Raw genomic sequence first — 20333 nt, 5'->3', positions numbered from 1 at the left:
GGCCCTTTAATTCATAACCTCAGTACCTTACCTTATATTTATCTATTTTAATAACAGCTCTTGGGTGTAAACTGGACCACGAGATCTTAATTTCGTTCCACCTCATGTACCATGTGATGCGAATGACAATAAAATCTCCTTGAATCCTTGAATTGAATCCTTTTTGTGTTTTAGTGGCGCCCTCTACAGCTGTAGGCTGGACTTACATTAAAGAGGAATTTCACCGATTACTCAGAACGTCTGCACAATTCAGTGGCTGAGATATAAACACAGTAATTGAGAGTGGTTTGATGTCAAATGGTTCATTTGTGGAAAAACTTACTGACTCACATTCCTTTTCAGTGGTGGTGATGGGAACCAGGGGTCGCCCTGTCTACGACACAAATATAACCATTTTACTTACTGTCAAAAACAACCAGTGGACCTACAGTTCTCTTGTGGGTTTGTATATATTATGTATAGTAAAAGGAAAAAAATATTTTGGAGACTATTTTGCCTTAGAACACCTTTCATAAACCCCTCCACCATGAATAGGTTAAAATAAACTGGGTGAAATACGCTTTGGGCCTCGTCACAGGCATCGGGCGGAACATTCATAACCACTTCAGAAACTCTTCAGACGTCTGGTTCCTACCACCGCCACTGAGAAGCATTCTGACTCAGTACGTTTTCAAGAACAGAGCATTTCACAACAAACACTCCGAATGACTGTTTTGACGTTAACCATTTAATCAGACTGAAATTTTGAAAAGTCCGTGGGGTTCCCCTTTAAGTCCATCACATCTATGTAAACTCTGACGTGGGAACAGCCAGATAGAACAGTTTACTCTGTTCTGCTTCACACAGTTCACAGAGCACTGTCGATTTCAGTGAACGGTGACTATTAAAAGTACAAAAATAGTCGATAGAAAATACATAAAAGAAAAGTGATTAAAAAGCGAAACTACACAAGTGACCCTAGTGTCGCGGTCTGGACTGTGAGCTGGGGTTTAGTGGACAGTGACGAGCTTCACAGTGAATTCCGCTGCAGTGAGGGCCTCATGACTCGTGACGTCACCGCGAACGGGCAGGTTTCTCTTCTTTTCGCAGTCCGGCTCGACTTTCCCTGAAAACCACCACCATGGAGGAGAGCTGGTGGCGGTGGTTCTGCTGCTGTCAGACTGGTTCTTCTCCTGAAGAGGTAAGACCCTCACCTGAGCATATCTGGTGAAGTCTAGTAGAGCAAGGCAGAACTTTTCCAAGCGGTTGGTGACTCGAAAGCCCCTTGCAGGTGACTTAGGAGTTCGAGGCAGCGGAGCGGAGGTGAAGCAGCTCGAATGAGTCTGAGTCAGCTCGGTGCTTTTGTTGTTGTTGCTTTCAGCGAACTTGGAGGAAAAGTAGGTCATGAGGGGGTCTGGGTGGGGGAGCGTTCCCCAGCACTACAGATCAACTGCCCCCTCCGAACAGGTCGCCTGTTAGCAGCGCAGCGACGCCGGACTGCATGCTTTTTGACGCACCTGTTGCAGCGAGAGCGACCCTGACTCGTCACATGTCCACTGTCATCAAACCGAGCACAGCGTGGCGCAGTGGGTGGAGGAGCAGTTTGTTTTAAAAGCATACACGTTAAAAACATAGTTCTTTCAGGGTTCTTTAGTAAAGGCAATGGTTCTGTTTAGAACCAGGTGTTCTACACTCTCAGAAAGAACGGTATGAAACTGTCACTGGGGTGGGACCCTCAAGGGTACATCTCAGTACCTTTAGTCAGGGAACATAACTCAACCATTATCCATTTTAATGATATTAAGTGACCCTTATTAGTCCCACAATGGGGAAATTTCACCTCCACATTTAACACATCCGTGAAGTGAAATACCACATACTCACTAGTGAGCACACACATAGTAGGGGGCAGTAAGCACACTTAACTGGAGCGGTGGGCAGCCCTGTCCACAGTGCCCGGGAAGCAGTTGGGGGTTAGGTGCCTTGCTCAAGGGCACTTCAGTCACGTACCATCAGCACTAAGGATCAAACCGGCGAACGTCCGGTCACAGGACCGGTTCTCCAGCCCATATTTACATATTACATATTTACTTTTTACTTTGTTTTAGAACAGTCGGTTATGAAACTGTACAAATATGTACTTTTCACCTGGAAGAACGTATTTAAGGTACACAACTGGACCTAAAAACTACTGCTGTACCTTTGAAAAATGTAGCTGCACAGAACCTTAATTTCTAACAGTGTAAATAAAACCATTTGCACATTCAAAGTCCCTTAAATCACCTTTCTTCCCCATTCTGATGCTCACGTCTGCACTTCTGCAAGGTTAATGTGAATGTCTAGTTTACTGTCAGAAAGAAAAGTACCTTTCAGGGCACAAATGCAATCACCTAGATGGTACCGTCAAGGGTACGTCTTTAGTACCTCTACTTAGGGAACATAATTATATACCATATTTCATTGCAGTTATATTTTAATAGATTCTGTGCTCCCTAACTTGATTCCAGGCTTTTTTTCACTTGAAATAGTTCAGTTGAAAGGTATTTGAAAGAAAAGGTACAAATATTCACCTTTAATCTGGGAAAGTGGATCTAGTTTACCTTTAAACTCATTTTAAAGTATATCATTTCAGCCCATGGTCCATGTTGTACTTTTGAGGATACATTTACATTGTTTATGCCTTGGGGACTAAAATTTACCTGATAGGTACTTTTTCTCTGCCAGTGTAATTGGCTGGAATTCCATTAGAAGACAGTCTGAAATCTACAATCTGTCAGTGTTATTCTCAGTGTTACTTTGTCAGGCATATATTTTAGCTATGTCAGCAAATTTGTCAGCAAACATTAGTGAGCTAGTTCCACAGGCAGTCACTCAGGCCCTACCACTGTTCCACTTTCCTCACTGATACATGTCCATCTTTGACATATTGTCCTTAAGACATTGTCCAAAACTGGAACAAGCTTATTATTGTATTTTTCTTATCATAATAGAGGTTTATCCCGTTTATCCTGTCATTTCTGTTCTTTGAAGCTTATCTGTAGTTTGCATTTTGTGGTTAAACCCTCTGATCATGCTAGTGCTCTTTATGGCAGATACATCGCTCTGATGTATCTGTGCCTGCATCCTGGTTTCTGTTCCTGATTTACTTAATCTGCCTGAAATCCACTACTGTGGTCTTTTGTGGTCCGTCAGATTGTTTACCCAACAATGAGACCCCAATATCTGCAGATGTTAATGCCACATTTAGAACTCTCGACTGCTTGTTAGCTCTCTTGTGTGGACTAATGATGCACTGGCTGTCCGAGAAATGACTGCCCCTGTCCAGTTACTTAGAGACTGCACTACATAACAGCAAGCTAACATTTGTCACATGCATAGAAACCCAAACTCTAAATGTAGGCTAAATGTAGCATCTTAGCTAATTCAAATGCTACTTTCTGGATGAATGTGGTTTAAATGGTCTCTTTTTCCAGAGAGAGCCTTTGATTGGGGAACCAGAGTCGGCAAGACAGTCTCGTCCACCTTCTAATGGTCAGTGTGGTTTTTAAAAGATGGATATTGAGTAACACTTTACTGAAGGGTGACATTCATAAGGCTAAGTGACACCTTTTATGATATAAACCTACATTAACTTTTGAAAAGATTTGAAAAGTATCAGTTGTCAAGGCTGCCTGGTTACATTATGAATGTTCTGTTCCTGCTCAGGTTCGGTGCAAAGAAGCGGCAATGTTGTTGTCCGGCACGTCGGCATTCCAGATGTAGACCAGCGCTTTGCAGACGTTGCGGAAATGTTCAACAAACAGCAGCAACACTATGAATGTATGGAGGAGAAGAGAAAAACTCTCATGCACCGCTATCGCTGTTTAGCCGGTGACAGCCTGTCTGACTGCCTGAAGAAGATCAAGGACGAGCACGGTGAGGCACAACCTCTTGGAGAGCTTCTTAAAGATGAGCCACTGTCTCCAGATGGCAGTAGCAGCTCTCAAACTGGAAACCAAGGTCTAAATATCATCAATTACATCATGAGCACAATTTACTGAAGCACTGATTGGTCAAACCAGGAGCTGCTTTTTAACTACATATAATACTGGACTTCCCTGAGGAGAGGTTTGGAAATGGTAAACAAACACACTGACATCCAGAAAATCACTATTTATTATTTATTTTTATATCTATAAAATCATTATTAATATTCTTTAAATTTTGTTAATTCAAATATTATCACTTTTCTCAGCAAATAAACACAAACTACACAAATAAATAGATTTTGAAAATGTGTCTTGGGTGCCTAAAGGCGGGCTATGGTGGTCTTTTGGCGAGTTGTGCTACCTTATCGAAATGTTCTACCACATATATTTTGATAGCCTAAAACTCCTTATCAACTACCAGTGTTATAACTGTGAGGATGAATTTAACTTTTTTCCTCCAGCTTCTTGTCTGAATTTTCCCGTTCCACCTTAATTATTGCAGCAGTTGTGATCTATCTATCACAAGCAATAGCAAACAGGACAGGGATGCAGTCTCACTTCCTGCTCTAAAATGCAGGGGCATGGCTGAAAGAAGTCTCCAATATGGACTAAAACTCTATGTTTCAGTAGTGAATGGATGTGTGGGACTGTAGTTTTGGAGGTGTCCAGTTCAGGTGTATGGCTGGGTATTAAAATTCTAAAATTAAATGCTTCTGTAGTTCTGACAAAATTATTCTTCCTACAAATACTTTTGAATGACGTTCTGTCATTCAGCATCAGTATCCAAAATCTAGACTGATGACTGGCTTTCTAAATTACATTCCATTGTTTATTAAATTATTTTAATGCGGTATTCATGAAATTCAGTATTCAGTAATTTAAAGGACGGTATCGAAAAAGTATCATCATGATCAATCTAAATGAGGTAGATAGATATCTAAAACTTTTGAATGATGCCCAGCCCTAATAATACTGTATAGTTATAGTCTGTTCATTGTGGTCTTTATATTCTGATAGACACGCATCAGGTCAGACTGCAGATGAAGGGCTACGACTTTACCTTGGTTGTGACGCCTGAGGACGAAGTGCCTGATAAGCTGCAGCGGACACAGGAGAACATCAGTGAGCTGTGCAAAGCCGCCAAAGCCGTCGTGGCAGTTGGCACCAAGCTTCAGGAGATGATCAACTGGCTTCTGAAGGCAGAGGAATCACTGACGGCACAGGTGAGGGAGGCAGCTAAAACACACCAGGAGCAAAAGCGGCTGGGAGGAAACCTCCAGGAGAACCTGCGGGAGGCTCGCAGGGCTAAAGAGCTGAGCCCTCGCTACAGGGAAGAGGCTGGGAAACTTCTCAATGAGGCAGCCTTGCTGTCTGGTGTCACTCCATAAATTGACATGTTTCCTCAGTATCAGTACTGCCTTGCATGTCCTCATCGATTTCCCCGTCACACAGCTAGCAGGCCACTTGGTTAACCATGTTGATGAAAAAGCTCACATTGTACCATTTGGACATTTGTATTTTTGCTTGGGTTTCAAGCTTATCTGTTTAGTCTTGTGCTGCATATTCAAGATGATGAATTTTGTTGTATTTACATTACAATGATGTCCATTCCATTCCACAAGCGATCAGTTGCAGGCCAAGAGGGAACAAAAGAACAGCAGAGCTTTTAGTAGGAACACTCTTGTCCTCAGCAGAAATAACAAAGCATTGAGTTAAAATTTCCATAATAATTGTGCCTCAAATTGTGGTGAGAAAACAACAATTTTAAAATCTTGAACATTGTTGATGTTTTAACTCAACTGCCACTACGCCAGCTTTGTGAGGCAATTTTATTTTTAGAGTCCAAACATAACAAATTATATTTAATTAGTGCTGTGTTGCCCCACAGTTTTGTTTTGGATTTTTGGGATTTGAAAAAGGACAGTGTATCAGATCATTATGATTTCTAGGTAGGTTTTGCTCCTAAAGTTCACACTTGCAGTTATTGGTAAAAAAAAAAATTCTGTATAATTCAGTTGTTGAGATGTAAACAAAGTCCTGAGTGGTGGTGATAGAAATCAGGAGTCACAATGTCTGCAACACACATATAGCCATTTTATTTACTTTCCACATCAACTAGTGCGTCTAGTTTTAATTGCGTTGAGTTTTAATATGTGATGTTGATAATAAAAGAGTAGTAAATCTAAGAAAAAAAAAGCTTCCTTTGCCTTACACTACCCTGTATATACTTAACCATCATGGATATATATATACATATATATATATATATATATATATATATATATATTTGTTTTAGGCCAAAACCTTTACAGAATTATTGTTAGTGTCTCAGACATATCAGGCAACATATTCATAACTTTCATTTAATACCTTTCTGTGATGGAGCTTTGTTACAAGCATCAAACTCTGGTTCCTCTCACTGCCACTGTGAACAAATCTGGCTCAGTCAGTTTCTCTAAAATGAACGATTTCAGGACAGACCACTCTGAATGACTTCTTAAATGCCCACTAACATGACATATTTCTGAATTTGTCAAAAACACTTGTTAAGACTGTGAGTGTATTGTAGCTTTTTGGGACAGCAAGTCGCCGATGTTAACGTTATCTCTCATCATTTGCGAAACTACCAGTGCACTGGACTGTGGGTTGGGGTTATTTTATACTTCGCCCAGTATCACTTCAGTGTTGTATCTAACAGATTTGGAATATGTACAGCATAAAATAGATATTGTCAGTCTTTTACAGAACGTCTTGTGTTTTTGGCATGAAAGTAAACACACTAGGCGAAAAAGGCAAAAAGCAGGTGTAATATAATATTTAAGCAATAGAAGATGAGAGGGAATGTGTTATTGCGAATAACATCACGCCTGTGATTTGGCCGTTGTAGATAATCACAGCCATGATGTTATTCGTGATAACACACTACCTCGAGTGTTCTGTTGCATTTATACAACCGTTAAATAAAGTAATAAATGAATAAACTGGCCGTGAACGCGGCGTTCAATGTTCAGTTCCTTCCGCCAAATTATGGTTCCTTAACAAGCAGCTAGTTGCTACGTCAGTCATGAGCTCCGCCCACTCGCTGCACAGCCGGCAGTTCATTCTCCAGCTCCTCACACTAAACACCCAAACTGTCGTCACCACTGTCACAACAGTTTTTTTTGTTTTTTATTGGGTCAGTTTTATGGCTCAGTCCAATTTGGTCAGACCAGGTTGTTCAGGTTCTTCTGTCACAGCTGCCGACTGAAAAGCTGTTCAATGGTGATGACAGTTTGTGAATTTAGTGTTGTCTTATCTTCAGAGTTGAACCAAATCGGCTGTCGGTCAAATGTGATTTTAAAAGCACAGTTAAAACGCCTCTCAACCAATCAGCTTGTGTGGCCGGAACTAACTGTTGTATAATTTACTACAAACTAGAAGCGGAACTAAATTTGAAAAGAGACTGACTTTACATTATAAACATCATAAAGAATCTTATTTCCCTGTGTTCAGTGAGCAGCACCTCTCAGTAGCCTGTTTGCCATTTTTCTTTTTCCGAGCTCTCTTATTGGCAGATGCTGTTGTGGACATATGACCCTGAACATCTCAGTATAGGAATCATGAACGTTTTGAATTGTAAAAATCAAACATTTGAAAATATTGGGAAGACTGTGATCACACCAGAGCTGGATCGGAAAGTTAAAGATTGACTCATTCCCTCTTACACACACAGACCACCAAATCAGGGTAGAAATCGTGTCTGTCTGGCTTCAGTGTAGTCTCGTGCACATTTCAGAAATACACACTAGGACGCTTACAAGAAATCACATGCATGCATACAGTACAGAACTTTGGGACAGGCTGAATTCCTCACAGGGTCCTCTAACAAACTTCATCTGAGCTAATTCAGTGTTAGAATGGCACTTGCCGTGGATTCCCCAAAGGGAAAGTTGATGAAGGCATGTTACAAACAGTAAAACTGAAGGCTGGAGACAATGAAGGATGTTGAGCAAGGATAGATGAAGTCACTGGAGATATCCTGTAAAAAGGGAATTTAGGGACATTGGGGAAAATTCAAAATTATACTAAAAATGGGAGAAAAAGAGGTCATTATAGTACCATCAAGGTTAAATGAAGTTTATTATAATCTCATGACTTTATGCTTGATTTTAAAAGACCCAGTCATTTGAGGACATGCATAGCATATTATGGAAAACTGAAATTTCCAGACTTATTTTAAATAGGACGTTTGATGTTGTATGTAAACTGCTAATGTTTTAAAATGTACCATCATTCTCCTGTGTATATAGTCTATATATGGAAACTAAATCAAAACCATGCCAATTTGAATAATGATCCGAATAAAGGCTGGAAAATGGTCATGTAAGAATTAAATATGAAATATTTAAATATGTGTTATATAAAACAGCACAGCCATATCGCTGTTGTCGGAAGAAAACCTTGTATCTCCAAAATGGTAACTTTACAAGAGAAGGAAAAAACATACTTTATGCTTAATGTAAGTCAATGGAACCAGACATTTTTCCAAGTCATTTTGAGCTGTTTTTTGGTCCATTCATCATGAAATTTACAAACAATATCAAGGGCAAGATATATTTTAAAATTATGTCAAAAACTGAAAAATGACAAAAATGGAGACACAACAGTGATCAAAAGGAGAAATGAAGGATTTAGGGTCTAAAATTATAGTTGTAAAATTTTTAATACTGCATCACAACCGCAATGCTCGTAGATCTGATTGGATCATGCCTTTAACTATTGTGTTAAATATAAACTTAAAGTAGTGTTAAACTTTGGCAAAAACATGCACAGATTATTGTGTTATGTGGATTCAAACTCGGGCAAAGGAGAAAGAAATGTGACCCAGACTTAAGGAAGTTTACATACTGGAATATGGCCTGTGATGCTTCTACAGTGATTTATGTTCTGTATTCACAGCTTTTTTTGGAATCCAGTCTTTACTGTACCATACGGTTTCCTACATGACACTGAACATGCTTTGCTATGTTTTTTTTTCTTTTTTAAGACAATCAGTTCTTATCTCTAATTCACTTGTATGCAAAATGTATTGCGTGAATTTCCATGTGTACTGGCACTAAAATGAACACTAATGCACTCTTCAATGATTGCACTAACTTTTGTATTGTAAGGAATATCTGCAAATTTACTTATAAATAAAGTATAAATAAATATAAATAAATAAGATATGCCTCACTTTTTTCTGTGTTTATTGAGCCCTTTCTTGTTTTACTGTCACACTTATAAAGTAAAAATAAAATGTATAAGTAAGGGGTGCTGCTTTCAGGTACATGTATGACAGAAAGAAAAACCATGTATTTTCCGTTGGGTTGCTGAGGTTTAGGTTTAGAGTGATGCTTATGACTTTGGTTTACAGCAGAGCTTCTCAATGTCTAGACTGCGAGGAAACGTCCCATCTTCAGTACTATTTTTAACATGTTCTTGCTAATGGGGATTAATCAAAATATTCCGATTTTTAAAATACAAATTAGCTTGTCTCTAAGGTTATATGTTCTCGTAAGAATGATATGAGATATTCAAACTATTCTCTACCAGAGGGCAGTAATGAGTCGACATCTATTGTTGGACATTGTTTTGTATCTGTTTTATCCAAAGAAAGAAGCACGGAAAGGCTACTACAGCCGGCTGAAGGCTACTACACACTGGACGAGAATTTCTGTAGTAGTAGCACAGATATTATAAAGGAGGAGGCCGTACATTGGTTGGAAAATGAATGAGAAAGCTTGTGATGCTCAACATGGTGTCTGTCATGAAAAGTCCCGCCCTTCAATAAAACAAGCTAATCGGCTTGCTGGTTAAGCTGCCGGTGGAAGAAACTTCCTTCAGTGTGGAAATATGTGCAGGAGCCAGAGCAAGCTAGAAAACTGTGTTTTTGTACATAACTTGAGCCAAGCGCTACAAACTTTATGTCGTTTCCCTCAGATTATACCAGATTTCAAGTATGCTTATGATGTATATTTCAGGTATACAGGTCTCTGCCCATCCAGAGTTACCAGTCTGGTCTTGTATGACTGAAAACAGCTGCCTGGCTGCGTGGGGAGGACAGACTTTGGTAGCAGTATAGAGTGCAGCTACAGCACATAGGAAGCGTCACAGAAAAACACCTAGAAACATCAAGAAAAGCTCATTTTACACCCTCCTCAAAAATATTTAATGGAATAAAACGTTCTGCATCATTTAGTGAATTTGTATTTGTCTTGCCACCTCTTCATAACATTACTGTATTCTGGCCAAACAGCGTGAAGAGAACAGTGCGGTTAGGCTAACAAAGTTAGCTGAGGAGAAAAAAGGCTGTTTATCTTAAAGCCTTTCGTAACTTTTCATAACAATTTTTCATTATTGACAGAAATCATAAGTCTAAAATGTATCATAAAACATTTAATTCATTTAAAGGAATAGTTCAGGAAACAGTGCCAATAAAGCATCACAAGCTTTGTTCACTAAACTACTCCTTAAACAGTTAAATTCCATTAACCATTCGGACAACAGTGCATGAAAGAATATCGGGGTGGACAGTAACTAAGTAAATATAATTCATTACTTAAGTAGTTTTTTTGTGTATCTGTACTTTACTTAAGTATATCCATTTCGGGTGACTTTTTACTTTCACTCCACTACATTTCATAGTCAGATATCTTGCTTTTTACTCCACTTCATTTTGAGAAATCTGTCGTTCATTTTGGTTTGTGTGTGTATAAAAATGTAACGTCAAAACAAAAGAACACAAATCAGGGGCACAGCGGTCACTTTGTTTGGGAGCACATACATCTATGTAAATGATGAACTAACCTAACTTTGTGTAAATAGACCACAATATAGAAATATGTACACACAGTTGTTACTGGCATGTTTCTTTTTTTCTGAATTCATGCAAACACTTTCATTTGATAGTATATTAGTTTCGGTTAGTTTATGAACAGACACCTACAGATCAATACTGTAAAGGAAAACTTATTTATGATCCTGAGTTTAAAGCAAGTTTTTATTCAATTTGTAACTAAGTTACCAAGTAATCCTAAACTGAAACTTTGCTTGTTTGTAAAAAGTTGTTTCAGAGCCGCTCGGTTCTACCTGATGGAAACTGTTTGCCTTCAGTGTTTTGTGTCTCACAATCACATCATTTTAATAGAGATCAGTGTCAGATCTTAGAATGATATTCTATTAAAAGACTGGTTTACCAAGAGTGACACTGGAGTATTTTCACATAAAATGAGTTCATGAAGCAAGTCTTGTTATAAAAATGATAGAGTCATAATTAATCTTAGTACATAGTACTTTTACTTTTGATACTTAAGTACATTTGAAAGCAAATACTTTTGTACTTTTACTCACGTTGAGGTCTTGAGTAAGGACTTCTACTTTTACTGGAGTAATATTTTACCTTGGGTATCTCTACTTTAACTCAAGTACATGATTTGTGTACTTAATCCACCACTGAAGAATATATATTCTCCAGTTAGCAGTATGCAAATGGACGTTTCTGCCTTTCATTCATGGTTAGCCACATTTCAGATATTTTCGACCTTTAAGTTTCCTGTAAAGCAATATGGTAATAATTATTATTGTTATTTTTTGGCTAAATTTTATTTTTTAGACCTATTTTTGTGCTAAAAGAAATATGAAAGATGCTTGATGAAGGAAGATATTGACGTTACTCCATCTAGAGGCAAAACTATGCACATGAAACCCAGGCTTCAGTGCTAGTTTAGTTTAGGAATTAAATCAGGATTTTTTACCTTATTAGTTCATGTTCCTGATTATATTAAATATACTTCTATAAAAATATAACGATATATGACTCACCTCAAAAAACGTTTTCTGATTTTTCCCAGATTTTCAGACTTCTAGGCCTCCTGTATATAAAATCCCAATTCCAATGAAGTTGGAACGTTATGTAAAACATAAATAAAAAGACAATACGATGATTTGCAAATCCTTTTCAACCTATAATCAATTGAATCCACTACAAAGACAAGATATTTAATGTTCAAACGGATAAACTTTATTGTTTTTTGCAAATATTCACTCATTTTGAATCTGATGCCTGCAACATGTTCCAAAGAAGTTGGGACAGGGCAACAAAACACTGGGAAAACACCTGTTTGGAACATTCCACAGGTGAACAGGTTAATTGGGAACAGGTGAGTGTCATGAGTGGGTATAAAGGGAGCATCCCTGAAAGGCTCAGTCGTTCACAAGCAAGGACGGGGCAAGGTTCACCACTTTGTGAACAACTGCGTGAAGTCCACCCAGTACTATTAAACGGCTCAGACTGTCCGAATCTCATAACATCGGTTGAGCCAGTACGGCTGGACCCACCAGGAGGCCCTGCAGCAGTGAGGACACGATTAGTTTGGACACTTCAAGGACCAACACAGGAGCTCACAGAGGGTCTCAACCCCCAGCAGTGTCTTTTTGTCTCTGCACAGACTCCATCTACTGCTGATCTGTACAAGAATGTTGAGAAACTGTGGCAGATGGATGAGCTTCCATATCGTAGTGTGAAGACTAGCATGCACTCCAAACAAGATCTGGAGGCTATTAAACTTCTCCAGGAAAAGACTCTTCAGGTTAGCGTTGAAGGAGTAACACGATATGCCACACCTCTCTTAAGAGTGAAGAATATGCCTCAGTTGCATGCTCCAAAAGATGCAACATTACCTCAGCTGAGGGGGATTGAGAAGAAACTGGCCAAAGATCCTGCACAATCCACATTCTATCAAAAAGAGATTGAGAAGCTGAAGGAAGCTGGCTATATGATCAAACTACAGCCAGAACAGGTAGATCAGTCAGTAGAATCCTGGTATGTACCACACCATATAGTGCATCATGATGGGAAGATCCAGGTGGTCTTTAACTGCTCGTTCTCATATAAAGGTCATAATCTGAATGAGCTCTTAATGCCAGGCCCCACTTTGAGTCCTTCGCTGCTGTCAGTTCTACTTCGCTTCCGTGAGCATTCTATTGGCATCAGTAGTGATATTCGCGGGATGTTCCATCAGGTTCGTCTGCTCCCTGAGGACAAGGCACTACTGAGATTTCTGTGGTGAGATCTGAAGAGAGATGCCCCTCCAAGTGTTTACGAATGGCAAGTACTCCCGTTCGGGACAACCTGCAGTCCTTGTTGTGCTGTTTTTGCACTGCAGAAGCATGCAATGGAACATGATCATCCTGGAGACAGTATGCAGTTGCTGTCACAATCTTTCTATGTGGATAATTATTTGCAAAGCTTCAGCTGTCGAGAGGCTGCCAAAGAAACCGTAGATAGACTCCAGAAGACCCTACTAAAGGGAGGTTTCCAGCTGAGACAATGGGCAAGTAATGATCTCACCACTATCAGTCATCTTCCAGTAGAAATTAGATCAGGTAGTAGCGAACTATGGCTCAGTCAGCAGCAGACGGACATCGAGGACTCCACTCTAGGAATGCACTGGAATTGTCAATCTGACGCACTCTCCTATAAGACCTGGTCTGTCGGTTGTTCAGTTATCACGATGCAAAACATCCACAAAGTTCTGGCAAGCCAGTACGACCCTCTTGGCTATATAGTTCTTTACACTACTCAAGCCAAAGTACTGGTGCAGCACCTGTGGTATAAGAGTCGGGAATGGGATGACCCCCACTTGCCTGAAGAACTCCTCAATGCATGGCGTATCTGGGAGAGAGAACTCCAAGACATCCAACATATCTCCCTACCTAGATGTTACACCAGTTGAGAGATGGACCAGTCATCTAGCCTGAGCTTATGGAGCGGTCGCCTAACTCCGAACAGAGAATACCAGTGGTGATGTTGAGAGTGCCTTCCTTATGGCTCGAACTCGGGTGGCTCCAAAGAAGCAACAGTCTGTCAGATGGTTAGAACTGTGTGCTGCCCTGGCAGGAGGACCTGACTTCTTGAGCCAGCCAGGTGAGAGTTGGCTTGAGCCATTCATGTCTACCTGTAACACTGAGAGTATCGAGGTGAGGAACAACTTCTGCGGACAGGCCGCGACTAGTCCTACGCTAACAGATCTTGAACAGTACAGCACCCTTAGAGAGTTCATCAAAGCCTGCGCTCTGTCACTCCAAAGCACATCAGATCCAGCACAGCCTATTGCCATTAATTATGCAGAAGCTGAGCTGGCTGTCTTACGTCAAGCACAGGTTGATTCCTTTCCCGGCGAGGTTGCATGCCTGAAGGCAGGTAAGCCAGTTCCAACTGAGATATTTTGTGGCCAGACGAGGAAAACCCCATGAGATTCTGTGCGACCAAGGCACGAACTTCAGAGAAACAGAGAGAGAGCTCCGACAGAGTTTTGCTAGTCTCCACCCAGAGCTTCAACAGTGACTTGCTAGTCAACAGATCAAGTTCTCCTTCAACACGTCCAGCAGGACGTTACATTGGTGTCAGCAAGTAAAAGACCGGAGTTCAGTCGCTAACCGCTGTTAGCAACGTGTTGCCTGGACGAGGTTGCTTGAGCTCACTATCAGCCGGCGGGACGACCGCGCAGCGGGAAAGAGCCGACGCGCTGCGTATCAAAGTGGAGGCGGAGGACAGTGAGTACGCTGGCGCCCCGTGGCTTGGGATGAACTCTGACCATGCTTCAGAGCATGTGGCTCGCTTGAGACAGACAGCCAAGAAGCTAGCTGCCGATGTTGGTTTCGGCCTGTTGAGGGAGGAAGACCGCGCATGCGCGAAAACTCGCGGCGATGCTCAGCCAAAGGTGAACAAAGATGGTAACTCTGGTTACCAGCCCCAAGTGAAAACGCCAAAATACTCCGGTAGGGCGGACTGGGAGGCTTACCGTGCCCAATTTGAACTGTTAGCTTGGGCTGTGGGCTGGTCAGAGGACATGAAAGCACTTCAGCTGGCTCTATGCCTCACTGATGAAGCCCTAACATGCTTGCTACTGCTAAGCCCAACTGAGAGGGGTGACTATGGGGCTTTAGTGGGGGCCCTGGAGCGGCGTTTCGGTCAGTGTAACCAGCCCGGTGTCCTGCGTTCAGAGCTGGCAAGCAGGCAGAGACTGAGTGGGGAGCCATTACGTGCACTGGTCAATGACATTGAAACCCTGACTAGAGGAGCATATTCCCACATGACCCCTGACGTGCAAAGTGAGCTAGCCAGAGACCAGTTCATTTGCGCCATAACTCCCTGTGAGCTACGCATGCAGACACAGCTGGTTCATCCCCGCACGCTGCAGGAGGTGCTGGAGCTGGCCCTAGAGAGAGAGGCGGTGGGAGCAGCTGCGGAAAGCTACCATGTTGGAGCTACCCCTGCTGTGAGGGCCGTGGCGCAGGTGAGGCCAGGCCAAGAGAAACCGGAATGGGCTGCTGAGTTAACTGAACTGATCCGCGCGATGTCACTGCAATCGTCACGCGGCGGCTCTCGTCCTCGCCCATGCCGGGGCCCTACTGTGTGCTGGGTGTGTGGTCAGGACATCGGTGTGCGGTGCCCCAGGCAGGTCCACAGTCAGGGAAACGACTCAGGTTCTGTGTAAACGGGACAACACAGACCCCTGCCCCTGTGTCCCGCCTGCCTATGCTGGATGGAGCCCAACCAAAGGGTCGGGGGAGCGGGGCTCCCAGCAGTACAAAACCCATGCATATTGTGACTGGACTTTCTCCAGGCCACTCGCTGTGTTATAGACCTGGGAGTGAACACACTGAGTTTTCCTGGGGGTCCCACCATTATGTTAGGGCGGCCCATGCAAACCCCACGCCTTCACCCAGCTGCCGCGAGAGCCGCAGAAATTACAAGTTTACAACAAATTACAAAAAAATTACAAAGTTTCAACAGTACTGTAAGAATGTACAGAAACCCCCCAGTGGGCAAGCCGGGGGCAACAGTGGCAAGGAAAAACTCCCTCAGAACTGAGGAAGAAACCTTGGGAGGAACCAGGCTCACCAGGGGGGACCCATCCTCCTCTGGTCAAACTACCTACAAGTGATTATACTACTAATATTAACAGCAGTAATATTGATATTAGGAATATCTAGGAGTCTATGAGAACATCAGCGTAGGGTGGGCAGCTCATCCAAGGTAGTTGGTGGTAGCTGGGGCGTGGGCAGCTGGTCTGAAGTGGGTAGCAGGAGGGCTCGGCAGTCAGTCGTCCTTCAGTGTCCAGCCGGACATGTGGGCGGTTGTATACTCGGAAAAAAAAAGCAGGTAAATGGAATTAGTTTTGTTCTATCCGTTTGTACATAAACAGGGAATGTAAACATTTACAGAGTGTGGCTAATGACTCTGGCAGATCTGACTATGACAGCTTAACTAAAAGGAGAGAACCAGAAGGACACACAGACACGGCAGCACTCTGAAACAGTTCGGCATCCCTCCACTCCACCGTCCACAAACTTGAGTGACCGCGTGCGACCAGCGGTACGACAGCACCAGTGTCTCAGTTTACTATAATTCCCTGTGTCCATGGACCCCTGGATCTGCTGCCTTTATCTAAGGGGGAACATTACCTACCAAAAGCTAAACTGAACAAGTGTGTTTTCAGCCTAGTCTTAAAGATTGAGACTGTGTCTGAGTCCCGAACAGTTTCTGGAAGATCATTCCAGAGTTTGGGGGCTTTATAAGAAAATGCTCTTCCCCCAGCTTGCTTCCCCCAGCAAGAAGGTGAGAAAGTGGTGGCTTATTTCAGTAGGACTTTCAATAAAGCGGAACGGCGCTATTGTCACATGCAGGGAGCTTCTTGCTGTTGTAAGAGCAATAAGCCACTTCAAGTACTATCTTTGCGGCCTACCATTCACTGTCCGGACTGATCACGCAGCCCTCCAGTGGTTAATGTCCTTCAAGTAGCCGGAGGGGCAGATTGCACGCTGGCTGGAAGAACTGGCACCATATGTCTTCCAGGTGGAGTACAGAGCGGGGACTTGTCACACTAATGCAGACGCCATGTCCAGGTGTCCCTGTGCCCTAGATGGATACTTAGAGAGTCGGTGCTGAAGGTCTGTCATGGCCTAGTTGAACGGTTTAACAGGACGCTTGCAAAACAGCTTGCCATACTCACAGCAGAACACCAGCATGACTGGGACATGCACTTCCCGCTTGTCCTATTGGCCTATAGATCTGCTGTGCAGGATTCCACCTCATGCACACCTGCTCTTCTCATGCTGGGGCGAGATCTACGGACACCAGCAGAAATCGTTTTCGGCAAACCCCCAGACACACCAACAGTTCCTCCGGGACCAGAGTACGCAAAGAGGCTGCAGGAGCGAATGAAGTCAGCTCATGCATTTGCTCGTGACCAGCTTCAGAAAGCAGGCATAAGAGAGAAAAGGAACTATGACCTTAGGGCCAAAGGGAAGGACTTTAGGGCTGGGGACCTGGTGTGGGTGTACAGCCCAAAAAGGAAGAAGGGGCGGTGCCCTAAACTGGACTGTCATTGGGTAGGGCCGTGTGAAATTCTAGAAAAGCTGGGGGAGGTGGTGTATAGGGTTCAGTTACCACCTAGGGGTAGACGGGTGGCCCTCCACAGAGACAGGTTGGCCCCATACAGAGGGGATTCACGCCCCCATTGTCGCTCCGGACCCTCGTCCCTTTCCCAAGGGAGCCGGAATGCTACTCCACCGGACTCACCCACTGCTTCCCTTTCCAACTCCCCACAGTCTGTCCCACCCCCAGACTCATCCCCTGTTCAGCAGCAAGCTCAGCCCCTTACGTTCATCCCCAGTAGACCCCAGAGACAGAGGAGGCCCCCGTGTCACTTCAGAGACTATTTGCACTGATCCCTCGGGGCGAGGGACTTAGTAAGGGGGGAATAATGTAGCGAATCTGCAGTAATGTTCTGTGCACTGTTGTGTTTAAGGTATAAGGCAAGCATGTGATTGGAGGAGAGCGTAGGAGGGGCAGGGGTGACAGAGAGCAGGCGCGGGGTGTGTAGGAAAGAGGAGAGAGCGAGCGCTGCGGTATGCGTGTGCGTTCGGCTCGTGTGCTAGCGTTAGCCGTTGTTATTTTGGCGTGGTGGTAGCCGATAGCAACCAATGTAGTTCCCGCAGTAAAGGCGACGACTGTTCATTGCAACGTCTCTCTCGACCATCCTTCAACACGTCCAGTAGGACGTTACACTATTATTCTACTACTTTTACCACAGAATTCAACACGTGGGGACGCAGAGAACGTTCGTTTGGGACGCGTTCGAAATCTGGGATTCAAACGGAGTCGACTCGTTTGAGTCACTAGACGCAGAAAACGTTCGTTTGGGACGCGTTCGAAATCAGGGATTCAAACAGAGTCGACTCGTTTGAATCACTCGGCGCAGAGAACATTCGCTTCGGAGGCGTTCGAAATCTGGGATTCAAACAGAGTCGACTCGTTCGAATCACTCGACACAGAAAACGTTCGTTTGGGACGCGTTCGAAATCTGGGATTCAAACAGAGTCGACTCATTCGAATCGTTAGTTTCCACCGTCACTAGTTCGAACGGTTAGTTGTGAGAATCGCCGCCGGTTCGGTTCTGTTCGGTTCGGTTCTGTTCTGTTAGAAACAAAAAAACTAATCTGACTTGCTTTTTTGGCTTCCGGTTCCTGATCCATTTTCACGTCTTTACCGCAGATCGACACAAACATGAATGAAGAAATCGCAGCCGGTGTTCACTTTTATAGCCTTCGTCACAACGCTGTCACAATAGATGACGTCATTGCTGGCACATGCGTTACCATGGCAACACGTCTAGCGTCCAAGTTATACTACCGCATTTCGCGGGCAAAACCTAGGCCACCTCTAGCCTCTATAACTTTAGAACGGTTTACCATACGAACGTGATCCACATATCAGGACATTCAGCAGACCCGCCCCTAACTAGCAAGTATGACGCGATCAAGCTGTGACGTCAAAATCGGCTCGGAAAATCACCTAAAATCCTTATCTTATTGCTCTGCTGTTTGGCCTTCATATTCCATCAAAGGGTTAAAACCCCACTCGCTACTGTTATGCTACATCTCTGCTTATAGCCTTCATATTATATATGAAGCGAGTCTTGTTATAAAAATGATAACAGGACATTAGAGCCATAATTACTCTTTTAGTACTTTTACTTCTGATACTTAAGTACATTTGAAGGTAAATTCTTTAGTACTTTTGCTCAAGTGGAGGTCTAAAGGGAGGAACGTCTACTTTTACTGAAGTAATATTTTACCTTGGGGTGTCTCTGCTTTAACTCAAGATCATGGTTTGTGTACTTCGTCCACCTCTGTACTTTCATGAGTAACGTCAATAAAAACTAGTTTGTGTTACAGCCCGACTCCATATCTAACATTAAGTGCACTACCCGGGTGTGGACGCCAAAGTTGGCCTACATAGTGCACTACGTAGGGAGTAGGGAGCCATTTCCAGGCTCCTTCCAGTGCCTGAATGGAGAATCCGAGACAACCTACCCCAGCCGTGGAAATTACACCGGCCCGCCCTCATCGCAATCCGATTGGTTGCTATTTGTGGACGAGGCGCGTGCTCTTTAAATAGCCCTCAGCTATTGGTCCGAGTCGTTGCCCGTTTTGAATAATGCCCTAAATCTAAGGTAGTTTGAATCGCGAAAGTGCTGAAGATGAAGGGCTCGGTGTTGCTCAGTAATTCAGCGCGTTTATGAAGTAGTTGATCTCAGTTTCTCGGGCGAAGAGAAAGCAGACGGACGAAGGCCGGCGGGACATATGAAGGTAGCATGATTGTGAGTATTTTCCTGACGTTGGCAGTGACCTTAGCTCGCTACCTAGCCAGCTAGGTCAACTTATTAGAGCCGAACACATGGACTGGCGAAGACTGCCCAAACAAAACTAGCCGGCTAGCTGCTGCGCTAACATAGTTACACACGTTAGCGTTTAGTAGTTCAGTCCAGAATCGTTTTTAGGGACTCTTAGTAGTTTGAGGCACCCTAGAAACTTGGATGGACGTGGGCTTCTTACTCGCCAGCTTCCTTCTTGCTCGAATTTTCCCGTTCCACCTTAAATGTGCAGCGGTACATGTACCTGCTGCAGCATTTAAGGTGGAACGGGAGCATTCGAACGAGAAGCTGGTGAATGGGAAGTCAGCGTCAGCCTCGCTCGAAACGGAGCTGTCAAGTGAGATTATGGTCACGGTGAAGGATGAAGAAAGGATGGGCTGGTGTGTAGTTTGTCCTGTACGAGCCGTTGTCCGGCCCATGGAGTCTGAAGTGTGTTTGTTCATGTCGCCGAAGACTGGGACGCATTTCTGTAGCGCTGTCTCGAGATGTTTCTTCAGGGGTTTCTCTATTACATAGAATGGTTTGATATAGATCCATGAGTTGTATGTAGATCCATATAGATGTATAGGTTAAATGGTTCTTTGCATGGGGAAATGGCTCTTCATATTGGTGGACAATGTGTTTCTGTAAAGAACCCTATTGA

The 20333-nt window shown here is 43.2% G+C and overlaps 2 protein-coding genes across 5 annotated transcripts in view; both read left to right on the top strand.

Moving 5' to 3' along the window:
- Window positions 1–961: 961 nt before the first annotated feature.
- si:ch73-345f18.3 lies at window positions 962–6209 on the top strand. Its single transcript, XM_017701478.2, has 4 exons — window positions 962–1180; window positions 3453–3510; window positions 3685–3894; window positions 4965–6209. Exons 1-4 carry the CDS (start codon window positions 1121–1123, stop codon window positions 5333–5335), a joined length of 699 nt encoding a protein of 232 aa, XP_017556967.1. The 5' UTR covers window positions 962–1120; the 3' UTR covers window positions 5336–6209.
- A 13275-nt stretch (window positions 6210–19484) lies between these two features.
- fam126a (family with sequence similarity 126 member A) overlaps window positions 19485–20333 on the top strand; it is a 51807-nt gene continuing 50958 nt past the window's right edge. Inside the window, exon 1 of one of the 4 annotated variants that reach the window (XR_005130737.1) lies at window positions 19485–19636. The gene's annotated coding sequence lies outside the window, so the exon portion shown is untranslated. Of the gene's footprint in view, window positions 19637–20051; window positions 20071–20333 lie in introns of those variants that run through there. The other 3 variants (XM_017701504.2, XM_017701502.2, XM_037541195.1) reach the window with 3 other exon arrangements.

The sequence above is a fragment of the Pygocentrus nattereri genome, chromosome 1, assembly GCF_015220715.1.
Source record: "Pygocentrus nattereri isolate fPygNat1 chromosome 1, fPygNat1.pri, whole genome shotgun sequence".
Taxonomy (NCBI): Eukaryota; Metazoa; Chordata; class Actinopteri; order Characiformes; family Serrasalmidae; genus Pygocentrus; species Pygocentrus nattereri.
The sequence above is the reverse complement of the archived record's forward strand: the minus strand, read 5'-3'. Positions and strand labels throughout refer to the sequence as shown.